Genomic DNA, 12,768 nt, shown 5'->3' with positions numbered 1-12,768 from the left:
GGAACCCATGTCCTATTGTTTCTGCACCTGTACTTGGTACAAATCCTCAAATAAATAATAAAAATAAATAAACATTTGTGGGTCTTGACTACTTTATTGAGGATTATGGTCTAACTTGTCTTCTGTTTAGAAACAATCTTGATTACACGAGGTCTTACCCTGAACTGAAACACTAACTATAATTTTCTGTCTTAAATGAACTAATCACGGAGGCATTAATCAAACCATAAAATATTTCGCAGCTTCTTTTGGAAGCGGTAACATTTAGGTTAAACGGAAGCGGTTACACTAGAAGAATGACGAGCTTCTAATTTCCCCTTACAGCACCACTCCTAAATCAAATGTAGAGATCAGGAGAATAAAGGAAATGATTGCCAATTCAGGAAGCTCCTGATTGCCAATCGAATTCTCCAGTTTGTAACATCACTTTTTTCATGAACAACGGGAGAGCCTTATTACAACTGATTGTTCAAGTTCCTTCCATTTTTGATATATCAACTACCATGAACAGAGAAGCAGAAGCCATGCTTTGTATCGTGATACTTAATTACCTCTAAACTCTCTAACAAGATATCTTGCCTTCATGTTAATCATAGGGTTTAGGGTAAAAAGACTCTGGAGAAATTTTGAAATATGCACACAACATACAGTATAAAAATACTGTACATAATGCGAAATACTATAAAATATTTAACTTTTTTCAGTAGTTTCTACAGTTGTCCACACAAGGTAGATTAGCAGTTCTTTGAGTAGCAATACTCTTGAATAATTACAGAGCACAATGAACTGTTATCAGTAAATCAATGAACTTTCTCTTTAACATTCATCAACCATCATCATAATTTGTTATGCCAAGAATGACACTTTTAAAAATAAATGAAACATATGAGTCAATTAGTTGATGCCCACTTCACCAAAGGGTAGTCCTAACTTGAAGATGACAGGATGTGAACTAATGAAACTTTCAAAATATTTAATGTAAATGGGACAGGACAAAACTGTTGCACACAAGTCTCTGTACATGTATGTATGACTGGTCATGCTTTGCTTCATATAAGTGAATGTCCCCACGCCAGGAGCTAAAAGGTGCTGGTGTTTTCCGTAGGGCTCCCTGGCAGAATGCTAATGGAGTCTGCAGCAGTCCCACACAGTAGACAAGTCATCATGTATTCCTAAGACAAAAATAGTTTGTTTCTCAGTATTTGGAGCTTTGTAGAAATCCATGTTACTTTGATTAGGTCTCTTTTAAAAAAATTAATGTTCAATCAAAATTGAACTTCTGATCCCAGCAATTGCAGAAAACATTTCACAAGTGAATGGAGCATTTCACAAGTGAATGAATGTCAGGCCTACGTATACACTGTACTTTATTAATATAGAGAGTCTTTGTAGCTTAGCAGTACAGCATGGGAACACAGAATCCAAACAGCTGAGGTTTGAGGCATCTTTGTTCCATGCTCATGACATGATGAAAAAGCACATTATTACCTGGTAATTTCCCTCAACCCTAAATGTGTACTCATGTTCAGCCACAAGATGATCACAGCCTGGACACACATCTGTAGAGAAAAATGGTTACAATTATATTGAAAAAACCAAACAAGCTGATAAAATCTTTAAAATCAAACTAAAGTTCCTTACTGGACACTAAAACATTGGGTATTATTCTTCATACTGTTGATCTCTCTTAATTCACAACTTATGTTCACTCAATGGTCACCCTGATATTAAGTACTGTATCATGACAATACATACGTTTGTAGGTTACAAGTTCTTCTCCGTCAACATCCTCCTCTGTAAACATTCCAAGGGTTTTAAGGGGCTCTTTTTTCCCACACTCTTTACAACCTGCAAAGTTCATTAAATATGATCCACTCTCCAAGCAGATTGTCCCCTAGTAAAAATCAAACAAGTTTCAATTTCCTTGATCTTTAACACAAATGAGTGAATCCTCAGCCCCCACCAGCTGATCATCCAAGCCAGTAGATTTACAATTATGATAATCATTTATGAGGTGGATAAAAAAAGTTTTGCAGTTAATCAGTGGAATGTGTATCGACATACTCCCCCATTAAAAGAAGAAAATGGAAATTAAAGATTATTTAACTTTAACTATCATGAAAGACAAAGACAATTTCTCCCTACTGATGCAGAAAGCTACAGGATTATTAGTACCAAATACTCCAAATTAAAATCATAAACACCGTAAGGCGGAAATTAATGAGAATTACTGATGAGATCTAGGAGTAGAGGGTTAGGGTTAAATTATTATGCTATTGTGGGTAACAACGGTGGGTATATATGGATAGTGCTTTAGAGCATCTGGCTTCAAAACACAAAAAACTTCATAAAACTCTTTTTTGTTGCAACTGATCCACATATTTCCCCGCGTTGCAGTGTCAATTAGTTTATTGAGGTTTGCCAACATACAACACAAAAAAATATGTATAAAATGGTACCACAAAGGCAGGAGAAAAAAAAACAGGGCACGCCCCAATTGACATTTGTTCCCCTAACAAATTACAACAATAAAATCAGAGCAAAACCAATCTTAAGTATATGTATTACGTAGGTATGATGCACGATCCTCGCAGTAGATAGCGCTATTTAAGCAATAGCGAAAATCAGACCTGAAAAAAAATCAGGCCTGTACGGGACTCGAACCACTGACCTCTGCGATACTAGTGAAGCGCTCTACCAATTGAGCTAACAAGCCAACTGGGAGCAGGCCGTTAACCGTTAATCCTCTACTGCGAGGATCGTGCATCATACCTAGCTAATACCGCAGTTCAAACTATATGATCTTCATATATTCGTTGCATCTTATATGTATTACTTCAGAAAATATTCAGAAAATCTCTCTTATTCTCACACCTCGATAAATAACATGAAATCGAAATGTGCTGCTGTCAGTAGATTTCACTTTAGACATAATTATTAGAATGCAGGCTCAACATGCGCAAGATGGGTCGACAACCGAACTATATACAAGCGTCCTTAAACATAACACACTATAAATAACATACCCGTTGAGGATGCTGCTGTTTTACACAATATTGACACATGATCAGCACAAGAACTACGTGAGGCAACGCATCAATCAACGCCTTTACTCTAAACGTCGCGTCGACCATAGCAGAGGGATTTTGTGGATGCGGTTTTCCACCGAAGAGATACAAGGGCGCTCTTACATGACAATCTAGTCGTTTTGTAATTTCCTCTGGAAACGAGGCAATGTGAATGATCGGTTTCGAGGAAACTCTCTCGGCTTCGAAAGAATTTCGTTTGGAAAGTGTCAATAGTCTTTCAAGACGATCGCACCAATGCGTGAATACGTCAGATGGCGATTACTAAATGGAAATTGTTCTTTACATATTCATCAAAGAATTTTGAGTAAACCGTGGTCGAAATTAAGTCGCTCGATAACACTAGCTATGAACGAGACATGAACAGCTCTCAAAATGGACTTCTTCGATGGATCTCTACAAACAAGTCGTACATCGGGTAAGCAAAGTTTTCTTCTAAGTAACTCAACATCTCTCCATCTTCGTTTTTAGAGAGCGGTTTGTAATTTGACCATACGAACTTAGGTTAATTTAATCACCTTTTAACATATATATATAGACATGTTGATGAGTTTGTAACGTCCATAAATTGCTGTGGAAAATAATTTTTCACCATATCTGACACTTAGCTTTGAAAGTCAATTTGTCGTTAAATCTATTACTATACAATGTGGTTTGTGGGATTTCCTTTCGTATGCAAGCTACGACTACATGTTGCGTCAATATATCGTGTTTGTGCTAGTCAGTCATGGATATTTCTCTGCTCCGGAAATTAAAATTCGTTGCTAATTAGCTGGATTAGAAATTTAAATTCAATAAGCGAGTGGCTTTTTTATCGTGAATTTTGCCTGTAAAAGCAGAGACGCACATGAACGTAAAGGGTTTTAGACAGCCAGGAGCCCACAGTACCAGGTATAATAACACATGTAGCAATGGTATACTTTGTTGTCAGATGCCTGTGACAGCTTTTATGACTGTGACTTACAGAAGAATTGCTTTTGTAATTTTCACCTTTGAATCATCCCAGTACATCCTACTAAATGACCTCCTTGATCTAACCACCTTCTTATAACAACCCAAGACAATCATGCACAGTATGACAACCCCAAATGTTTGTTTAATCATCAAAAATTACTTGTGTTATATATATAGAGAGAAAAACAGGAATTATTTTCTCAGTCTCTCAAAAGTTTTATGGTGGTAGTAATACCTCAGTCGCTTGGCACTGTTAGTGGTTTGTTCTATGTAGAACTTTATAAAAATAATGTCCCTTTTTGTGAGTTGCTCCTCTACATATAATTCAGCCAGTCAATTAATTGTGCAAACTGATATGACTGCATGTATGTTTGTTTACAGTACCATTCCTAATATCAAGGGAAGATTGATGAATTCTAAATTGGAACAGGCATTAATAAACTTATAAATTTAAACTCATTTTGGATCAATGGACACCTTTTTGGGGTTTCTTCTCATTCACCATTTGTACTAGGACAAATTAAATTTGCTAATTTCTTTTTTTATTTTGGTCAAGGGAAGGGAACCAGTGACATCCTTGAATCAGTGTTTTGCTTTTTTTACAAAATAACCCATAAAAAGAAGAAGGGCAATCCTCTGATGCAACCCTGAAATTATTTTCCTTTGAATTCTTGGCACCCCATTAATAAAACTCTCATCTGTACCCTTTCAGGTACAACCATCCAGTTGGTGTTTTAATGTTGTCTGTACTTGGATTGGTTGTCTGGATTCTTGGTTACAGGCTCATCAAGGTAAACATGTACAATGTACTGTATTTACTTTGAAGGCCACAGCTTCCTTGTGTGTCATATTTAGAGCAAAGCCATGGCCTGCAGGACAAAGGCATGAAGGCAGTGAAGTCTTAATTATGGCAAACAAAGTATCATGGTGCCAGTGAATTAAGGCTGATAGTTTCGAAAGAAACTGTTTGGGGCTGTGTCTGTGGGAATAGCAAAATAATTTGGATAAATCAACAAAGTTGAAGTGGTAAATTGGACACCGTAACAATTACAAAAGCTGATGTTTCAAGCATTAGCCCTTCGTTGGAGCGAATAGAGGAATTGTGGGTTGTGTCTGCTTTTAAAGGCAGAGGAGAATTGAGCTACATTATTGGTGGGAACATGGCAACGAGAAAAACAAGAATAAATTAGTGGAATGAAAAGCGTTCGTTGATTCTTGTGGGATTTAGACTGCTGGTTTGAAAGATGAGCTTTTGTTCAAGATTTTTACGGCTTTCCGTGCTACCTAAGTGTAAGGAAAGACCACAGATTGCCATATGTTGCTTAGAATGATTAGGTAAATTTAAATGTCTAGCGACTGGTTTCGATGTGTCCTTGTCATTCCTTTCCACGTCTCGAAGGTGTTCTCGGAATCGGTCACCTAGTCTTCTGCCTGTTTCGCCAATGTATATCTTTTTGCAATAAGTGCAAGTTATGCAATAGATTACATTGGCGGAGGTGCACGTGAAGTGATCGGTGATCTTAATGGATTGTTTAGGTCCCGATATTTTATCAGTGTTGTGAATGAGAATTCTTCTCACCCGGCTCTGAAATATACCTGGGAAATTTCTGACAATTCTTTATCCTTTTTAGACATCAAAGTTTCAATTGAAGGTAACGGTTTATGCACTAGTGTGTATTACAAACCTACAGACTCGCATAATTACTTGTTATATTCGTCTTCGCATCCATCTCACGTGAAGAATTCCATTCCTTTTTCTCAGTTTCTAAGACTTTGCCGTTTATGCAGTGATGACTCTGAGAATCTGCGGTCTTTCTTTACACTTAGGTAGTACGGAAAGCCGTAAAAATCTTGAACAACAGCTCATCTTTCAAACCAGCTGTCTAAATCCCACAGGGATCAATGAACGCTTTTCATTCCACTAATTTATTCTTGTTTTTCTCATTGTCATGTTCCCACCAATAACGTAGCTCCATTCTCTGCCTTTAAAAGCAAACACAACCCACAATTCCTCTATTCGCTCCGACGAAGGGCTAACGCTCGAAACGTCAGCTTTTGTAATCGTTACGGTGGCCAATTTACCACTTCAACTTTGTTGATATATCCAAATTATCATGATGCCAATCAAGTTGAAGTTCAGTACAGAAGTTTAAATAGAGTCACCCCTTCCTATTCCTTAGCCCAAAGTCTTGATCTTTCGTAAGAGGTATAAAAATTATAGCAGAGTCAAATTTGATAATAATTTCTATTATTATATGGCTGTGTCTCACAAGGACTGGGAACTACTGAATTCACGAATTTGATTGGCTGAAATCAATATTGAAAGCAGTCTAGATTTTCCCATCTAGACCAACATCTAGACCGGTCTAGAAAAAACAAAAGGCACAGAATATAAAAAATTGGCATATAAGACACACCCATATAATAAACATCTTATTAACCAAGCTAGGTCGGTCTGTATGGGAGAATCTTGACCTCAGTCGCTGGTACTGACCTCATTATGTTTGGTCTGTACTGGTGACCTCAGTCAAGATTCTCCCATACAGACCTCCTGCTCAGTTAATAAGAACTAAGTATTACATATCTTCATCCCTAGCCCATCGTTATTGTGGCTGCATTTGTGTTTGCTGGTGTTGGATTTTACTCCTTAAGTCCGGATGTGTTTAGTTCAGAATTTTGCTGTGATGGAAACCACAACAGAGAAGGTAAGATATTACACCTACCAAAGTTTTAAGTTTGGTAGGTCACATTATGGCTGTCAGAATTTTGTCAAATTATTCCTCCACTAGCAAGACATCTTTAAGACCAATGAACATTTTTCAAAACATTGGTTCACATTTTAATTTAGCAAAGCCCTTTGGTTCAAACTGTAAAAAGTAATTTCCTTTCTTTTGGAAGTGTTCACAAATTTATACATTCAGGTTCAAACACCTTGGCAATGTACTGTAACAGTTTTAACTTGGTAAATGTAAACTTGCACAAGACATTTCTACCTATTTGCCTGCCTCCCCTACCCCCTACCCCCTCCCAAAACATTGCTTATCAGCAATAATTGTAATGCATAATTACAATTAATAACTACATACTAGAATTACTTCCAGATCTGTCAGGTTTAGAGCTCTCTGAAATGATCTAAGTGATGTAGTTTTGCTTGGTTTGTTTCAGTTCGTATCTCCATTAGCATTATCTGTGGGCTTCTAGCTGGAGCACTGGCCTGTTATGTTTACAAGATTGGCGTATTCTGTATGGGTTGTATTGTTGGATGGGTAAGCTTAGTATACACCGGTACATGTTTTATGCTTCGCAGAATGAACATACTTCAGTGTTGTTTTATAAAGTTTAAATGTTAAAGAAACCTATAAGTTTATTGCACCAGTAAACTTATAGGAAATAGACGTGGCGTTCTATTGGTTCACTGCTGTAGTAACCAACTTGGGATGTTGGGAGAGCACAAGAAAACTTTGGGAAAAGTAAGCCAGAGGCCTAATGGACCCTCTTTGGTTCTTAAATCAGTAAACCAATGTAGTGCGTGATCTTTTGCTTACATAAAACTAACCAGTAACTGTTTGTTTTGTTAGACTGAGTGGACTTGATACATGAATTTTTTTTTCCATATACATGTAGATCTATACACATTTACACTTTTTCGTTTCGGAGTTAAATTTTGGAAAATGTCAGCTATTAATTTTACTCTGACATCACTGATCATCAAGTAGAATTTGCTCAGATCAGTGAAGATGGGAGATATCTCCTGTTGAATATTCTTGAGTTTTCACAAACCTCTTCGGCCAACCCACAAAACAAAGTTTGAATATTTACCTAAAAATCTGATTTATACCGTCCCACATTCTGATAGGTTCTTACTAATGATGATCTGTTGGAGAACAGATTTACATGTATGTGTATAGATGACATCATCATTAACAACATTTTGCATTGTTATTATTGATATAAAACAAATGGATTCCATGTTGCTCGGTAGGGTTATGTAATTGATCACAAAAGAGGTCAAAATATGATAAGAACATCAGAGACACACTTGGTTGTACTTTGTGTGCCTTTTTTGTTGTTGTTCTTTCCACCATTTGATGTTATCTGTGATCTGTGACTGAACAAAGCCACATAACACGGATTCTAGTTGTTGAGTAGAGCAATGTACTGTGTTTTTATTGAGACCCAAATCTCTTCGTCATAGTTTCTTTCATTGGCAATTTTTTACAGGCAGTATCTATAGTAGTGGTCACTTTCTGGTTTTCCAAAGACTTGACAAGGTATGTTACATGCAATATTGCAAACAATTTTACAACTGATAACAGCTGAACTTTGGCCCAGGAATTACAGCTGACTCCCATTTACCCTTTGCACCTTAACATCAGTATGCATATTCTCTGTGCTGTTCTCTATACAGTTGCTAAGGTGCTGACAAGGAGAATTTGTTTAACAATCAAGAGTTTCCTTAACCCTTTAACTCCCATAGATGACCAAGCTGAAATTTCTCCATAGAAAATAAAAAACATTATCAACCAGACAAGTGATGAGAGTAAAGAACAATGTCAATTAGGGAATTATTAATTAGTTGATCCAATAACAAGTTCTCCAAAATAACATCATAAGAATTGTATGGCATACAGTAAGGAGAGTTACTAATGAGATCTCAGCAGTTAAGGGGTTAATTGGTGATCATTCCCTTTCTTCTCATGGCCTAAATGTGTGATTCAGTGGTGATATTGTAAGGAGAAATTAGATGTGAGATGCTCATAGGGGTGAAAGTGTTCAAGAAACTTAATTGTCTGTTGTGGGAGATCAAGATCAAGTGTCAGCAGTATTTTGCGGCTTTCATCTCCTCTCTCTCTCATTTTGTTGCTATTATCATTTGCGACTATGTTTTCATATGTTTGTTTCAGTGACTTGGCTTTCTACAGTATTTATGGTGCTACTGGTCTGGTATTTGGAATCCTTGCTGTATGGCTCGAGAAAGTGTTTATCATTTTTGCCACATCTCTCATTGGATCTCTAATGTTTCTTCTTGGTAGGTAAAAGACCAAAAAATCTAATGAGCTCCAAGCTATTTCATTTTATCATGAAGTCATGAATTTATTAGACCATTACATGTAACTTGCTTGTGCCCTGTGACTACACCTACACACCCGTATTATTAGGGAAATACAATGAAATTTTTTTGAAGAAACTTTATTACTGCATGGGTTGGGGGTATTAGAAGGTAATTTGGTTTTATCAACTGAGTTGGTGATGTAAATTTGCCACTGTAAAGAGTTTCTAAAGTTGACTTTTCGCGCGTTATCCCTTCGCTCTGACAAAGAAGGTTCACAGAAATTTCGAGCATAAGCCCTATTTCAGAGGAAATGATTCACTCTTAGCAGGTGTGTGCATCTGGCTTCAAGGGTAATGAGCTTCCCCTCCCCCCCCCCCCTCCTTTCATTTCCAAACACTCTGCCACCTCTGATGGTAGTGGTAGGTGTTTTTTACAATCTTTTTTGTATGTACAATCATTGAACATGACAAATTAAGTAGGCAATGTATTATTGAGCTCTTGGGTTAACTGTTCTCCAGGTTTGGATCATTACTGTAGAACAGCATTCACTGTTGTAATTGAACAAATCCTATTCAAGACAAAGGATGCCTTGAGCCAGGCAGCAAACCATCCTGGTCATGTAACGTTGGAATTCCATGAAGCCCACGAGACATTTACTCAAAAAGGTTGGTATCTTAACTCTTTACGTCTTAAGATTTGCTTGTTAAATCACCTTTAACTGCTATACATGTAACAATGGTGTCAGATGGAATTTCAACGTCCACGAAGCCCACAAAGAATTCACTCGGGAAGGTTTGTATCTTCAGCAAACTTTCTATCAATGGTGGCCCTCCACGGGAAAACGTGTGTAAAGGTAAACGCTCGGCGTTTCCAATCTCACGACTAATTAAATTTTCCTCTTTTATGGCACGATAAAGGCGTTCAAAGCTGCTAGTGCAAGAAAAACAATAATGAGTTTGGCGCGATTTGTACCTTGTAGAATGACACGCTCGTAAGCACGCAGTTCAAGTGAGCAAAAAGTACGCTAGCGTGTGATTGGTGCGCAGTTCAAGTCTGAGGTTGAAGACAATGTTTGCAGATTAGACAAAGTTGCCATATCTTTAGACAGAAAGCCTTATACCTCATTCGTACCAGCAAAACATGTTTAGTTAAACTGGGTCTAAGTGAGTAAAAATCAGAAGCTGAAAACTGAAAATCTGAGTTCTCTATAGAATTCAAATACTCACTAACTTTTATTTTCGATGTGCTACGTTTCAAGTCGACAAACATCGATTTAAAAAGCTTCTATGAAGAAAACAAATTTAAACCGTGTGTAACAAAACAGCTTTGAAACATGTTTAAGTTTTTGTGTGAATGCGATTTGATATTCAAGAAAGGCAGGTATTGCATACATACATACATACATACATACGTACATATGTAGGTTAATTGACCGCTCCCCATAGGAGCTTTTCAGGGTCAACACCACCCATCCCACCCAAGGGAGGACATCCGCCACACATTAATCTCGTGCGTGGGAAATTAACGTCTCCTACCCCTAACCCTGCAGGAGACGGGGCCTACGGTTTATTCGTCCTTATCCGAGAAGACTAAAATATCTATCCATTTCTTGATGAAAGAAAGGTAGCAAAGGTATTGTGCATGCTGAAAATGACGTGTACCTTAACCTCACGTACGATGAACTAGATCTGGTGGGGGTTAAAACTATCCGGAATTCTTTCTAAGGGGATGTACATTTAGATAAAACCTGGCCCTGGTAAAAGGGTTTTGATACTTACTGAAAGTGCCCCTTTGTTGTCGAGCGAGAGAAACGAGAGAGGGTTTCGCCAGCGTGATAACAACATTCTGTAGCATTGCAGCCGCCAGCTGGAAAAAAACACTGCACTCTTCGGGGACCGAAGTTTCAACAGCTTGTTAGTGGATGTAATGCGGCTTTAAAGACATTGTCGTCAACTTCTTTTAAACTACCTTTTTTTAATGGGAAAGTATCCTCATTTTTCTCTCAATGACATCTCTGGGTACTGTGTATCAATAGAGGTATTTGTTTTTCAGTGTTAGCGATGTTTCTGGGCTGGCTGTTGATGTCGGCGGTCGGCGCTATGTTACAGTTCATGTACACTGCACAAGAAATCGACACAAAGTTGTTCATTAAAAGCTGCGGCTGTGGCTGTACCAGTGATGGTGCGGAGCCTGGTGACAAAGGTGTCCGCTACGTGGTCCTTCCTCCACCCAAATTGAGGGCATTGCTCCTTCATCAGAACGATACTACACCGTTGATGAAAGACTCCTGGGATGACATCACTCACGTTGAGTTAGATAGCAGAGGATTAGGAACAAGCCAACGTTGGCGGCGTTAGATATACTTTGATTCCGGACTCTGACATTTAGAGAGATTTTGCGTCGCATTTACGTGAAACGTGAACGGCAAGAGTGAACACATCACTTAACCCTCCAGAATTTCATTTTTCCCGCCGTTTTTTTCACTTTTCCCGCCTTTTTTTCACGTTTTCTGGTTGTTCTTTGCCGTTTCTACGTGAAAGTAGCCTGTTGCACGTTTGCTGTGTAAGATATTCTTCATGTTTTCTCTTAAAGAGTAGTAGTTGCCGGAAAAAGGGCACCAAAGCTATTTCTTGTAAGTCATACGAGGGCGCCTTCAAATTCACCATGACGTGAGCTCACGCGAAGCTAAAGCAGCAAGGTTCACGCTATTTTACGTGAAACGTGAAAGGGCATGCTGGCGTTTGCCGTTTCACATAAACGCGTTGCTAAGTCTCTATTAATGTTTACCAGTCAAGGTGTCGCGCTACTGGCGGGAAGAAACGTCGCCAAGTCAATATTTCGTGAACACAGCGGTCAAACGTCTGTACATGTGTGAACGTTGTAATAACTTATATGACTAGGTAGCGTGCTCTTAGGTTCTCAGTACCAAGTTTTCTCACGAATTACAAACAACCCCACAAGCTGGTGTTTTAGAAGCAGGTAACTTTTTTGGTAAAACTCAAAAACAGAATGATAAATCAACAGGGTACCTGTACTTCGATAAGCTTGTGTTCTAGAAGTCCGAGTTTTCCTTTTGCCTTGTATTGATTCCTTTTACACATTTCTTTGAGTATTTCAATTTTCTTTTGCTCATTTTGCGAGACAGCTGTTGCTTCCTAACTTTCCCTTTGAAATTTTGCGCGGGTAATTGGCACGCGGGCGACCAAATTAATCCCCTCGCGCATGCCCTACGTTTGACTCTTGTGTTCACTGCGTGACTTCTACCTCTGTTTTTGTACTGTGATTTTCATCAATACTGTGATCTATTGTAAAAGCAGGTGTCTCTTGGTTGTCACGCTACCGGGGGAAGAAATGTCGCCTTACGCAGCATTGGATAATTTTGTAGGTGATAAGGGGAAGTCTTGAGATGATTTATCAACGCGATAGTGACTGCTACGGTCTCTGCCGGTCGTGAAATTTATGTTAGTTTTTTAGATTTTTGAATTTATATTGTTAATTGATTAATAATCGTTGATTAGATTAGTGTCCCCAATCAGCTTGTGCTTTTACAGCTAAATACATTTGACACTTAAGTAAAGTTTTTATTATTATTTGTTATTACCAGATGAGAATTTTTCGGTGGGGGAATTTTACTTGCTTCATTAAACTTGGACCATTACGTTAAGTGTTATCGCT

General features: G+C 38.1%; 2 protein-coding genes across 3 annotated transcripts; one reads left to right on the top strand and one right to left on the bottom strand.

Moving 5' to 3' along the window:
• Window positions 1-74: 74 nt before the first annotated feature.
• On the bottom strand, window positions 75-3,185 carry LOC111330549 (protein Churchill). Its single transcript, XM_022935418.2, has 4 exons — window positions 3,027-3,185; window positions 1,756-1,894; window positions 1,489-1,559; window positions 75-1,172 (listed from the first exon to the last, which is right to left on the bottom strand). Exons 1-4 carry the CDS (start codon window positions 3,132-3,134, stop codon window positions 1,080-1,082), a joined length of 411 nt encoding a protein of 136 aa, XP_022791153.2. The 5' UTR covers window positions 3,135-3,185; the 3' UTR covers window positions 75-1,079.
• Window positions 3,186-3,210: 25 nt separating this feature from the next.
• Window positions 3,211-12,757, top strand: LOC111330548 (uncharacterized). 2 transcript variants are annotated; one of them, XM_022935417.2, is made up of 8 exons: window positions 3,211-3,504; window positions 4,753-4,831; window positions 6,637-6,745; window positions 7,206-7,306; window positions 8,262-8,311; window positions 8,945-9,069; window positions 9,612-9,758; window positions 11,146-12,757. In XM_022935417.2, exons 1-8 carry the CDS (start codon window positions 3,446-3,448, stop codon window positions 11,448-11,450), a joined length of 975 nt encoding a protein of 324 aa, XP_022791152.1. In that variant the 5' UTR covers window positions 3,211-3,445; the 3' UTR covers window positions 11,451-12,757. The 2 variants fall into 2 exon arrangements, with proteins under 2 accessions (XP_022791152.1, XP_088581899.1); XM_088725773.1 differs by lacking the exon at window positions 3,211-3,504 and adding an exon at window positions 3,866-3,977.
• The last annotated feature ends 11 nt before the right edge of the window (window positions 12,758-12,768 follow it).

Source organism: Stylophora pistillata, chromosome 6 (genome assembly GCF_964205215.1).
Source record: "Stylophora pistillata chromosome 6, jaStyPist1.2, whole genome shotgun sequence".
Taxonomy (NCBI): Eukaryota; Metazoa; Cnidaria; class Anthozoa; order Scleractinia; family Pocilloporidae; genus Stylophora; species Stylophora pistillata.
Note: the sequence above shows the minus strand (reverse complement) of the source record. Positions and strands in the feature narration are given on the sequence as shown.

Excerpts from the sequence above, each read along its gene's own strand:
- LOC111330549 (XM_022935418.2), bottom strand. The coding sequence starts at position 3,134 with ATGGTCGACGCGACGTTTAGAGTAAAGGCGTTGATTGATGCGTTGCCT. Across the intron at positions 1,895-3,026 it reads AACAGCAGCATCCTCAACGG|GGGACAATCTGCTTGGAGAG; the intron begins GTATGTTATTTA and ends GATTTTTACTAG. Across the intron at positions 1,560-1,755 it reads AGAACTTGTAACCTACAAAC|ATGTGTGTCCAGGCTGTGAT; the intron begins GTATGTATTGTC and ends TTTTCTCTACAG.
- LOC111330548 (XM_022935417.2), top strand. The coding sequence starts at position 3,446 with ATGAACAGCTCTCAAAATGGACTTCTTCGATGGATCTCTACAAACAAG. Across the intron at positions 3,505-4,752 it reads ACAAACAAGTCGTACATCGG|GTACAACCATCCAGTTGGTG; the intron begins GTAAGCAAAGTT and ends GTACCCTTTCAG. Across the intron at positions 4,832-6,636 it reads TTGGTTACAGGCTCATCAAG|CCCATCGTTATTGTGGCTGC; the intron begins GTAAACATGTAC and ends CTTCATCCCTAG.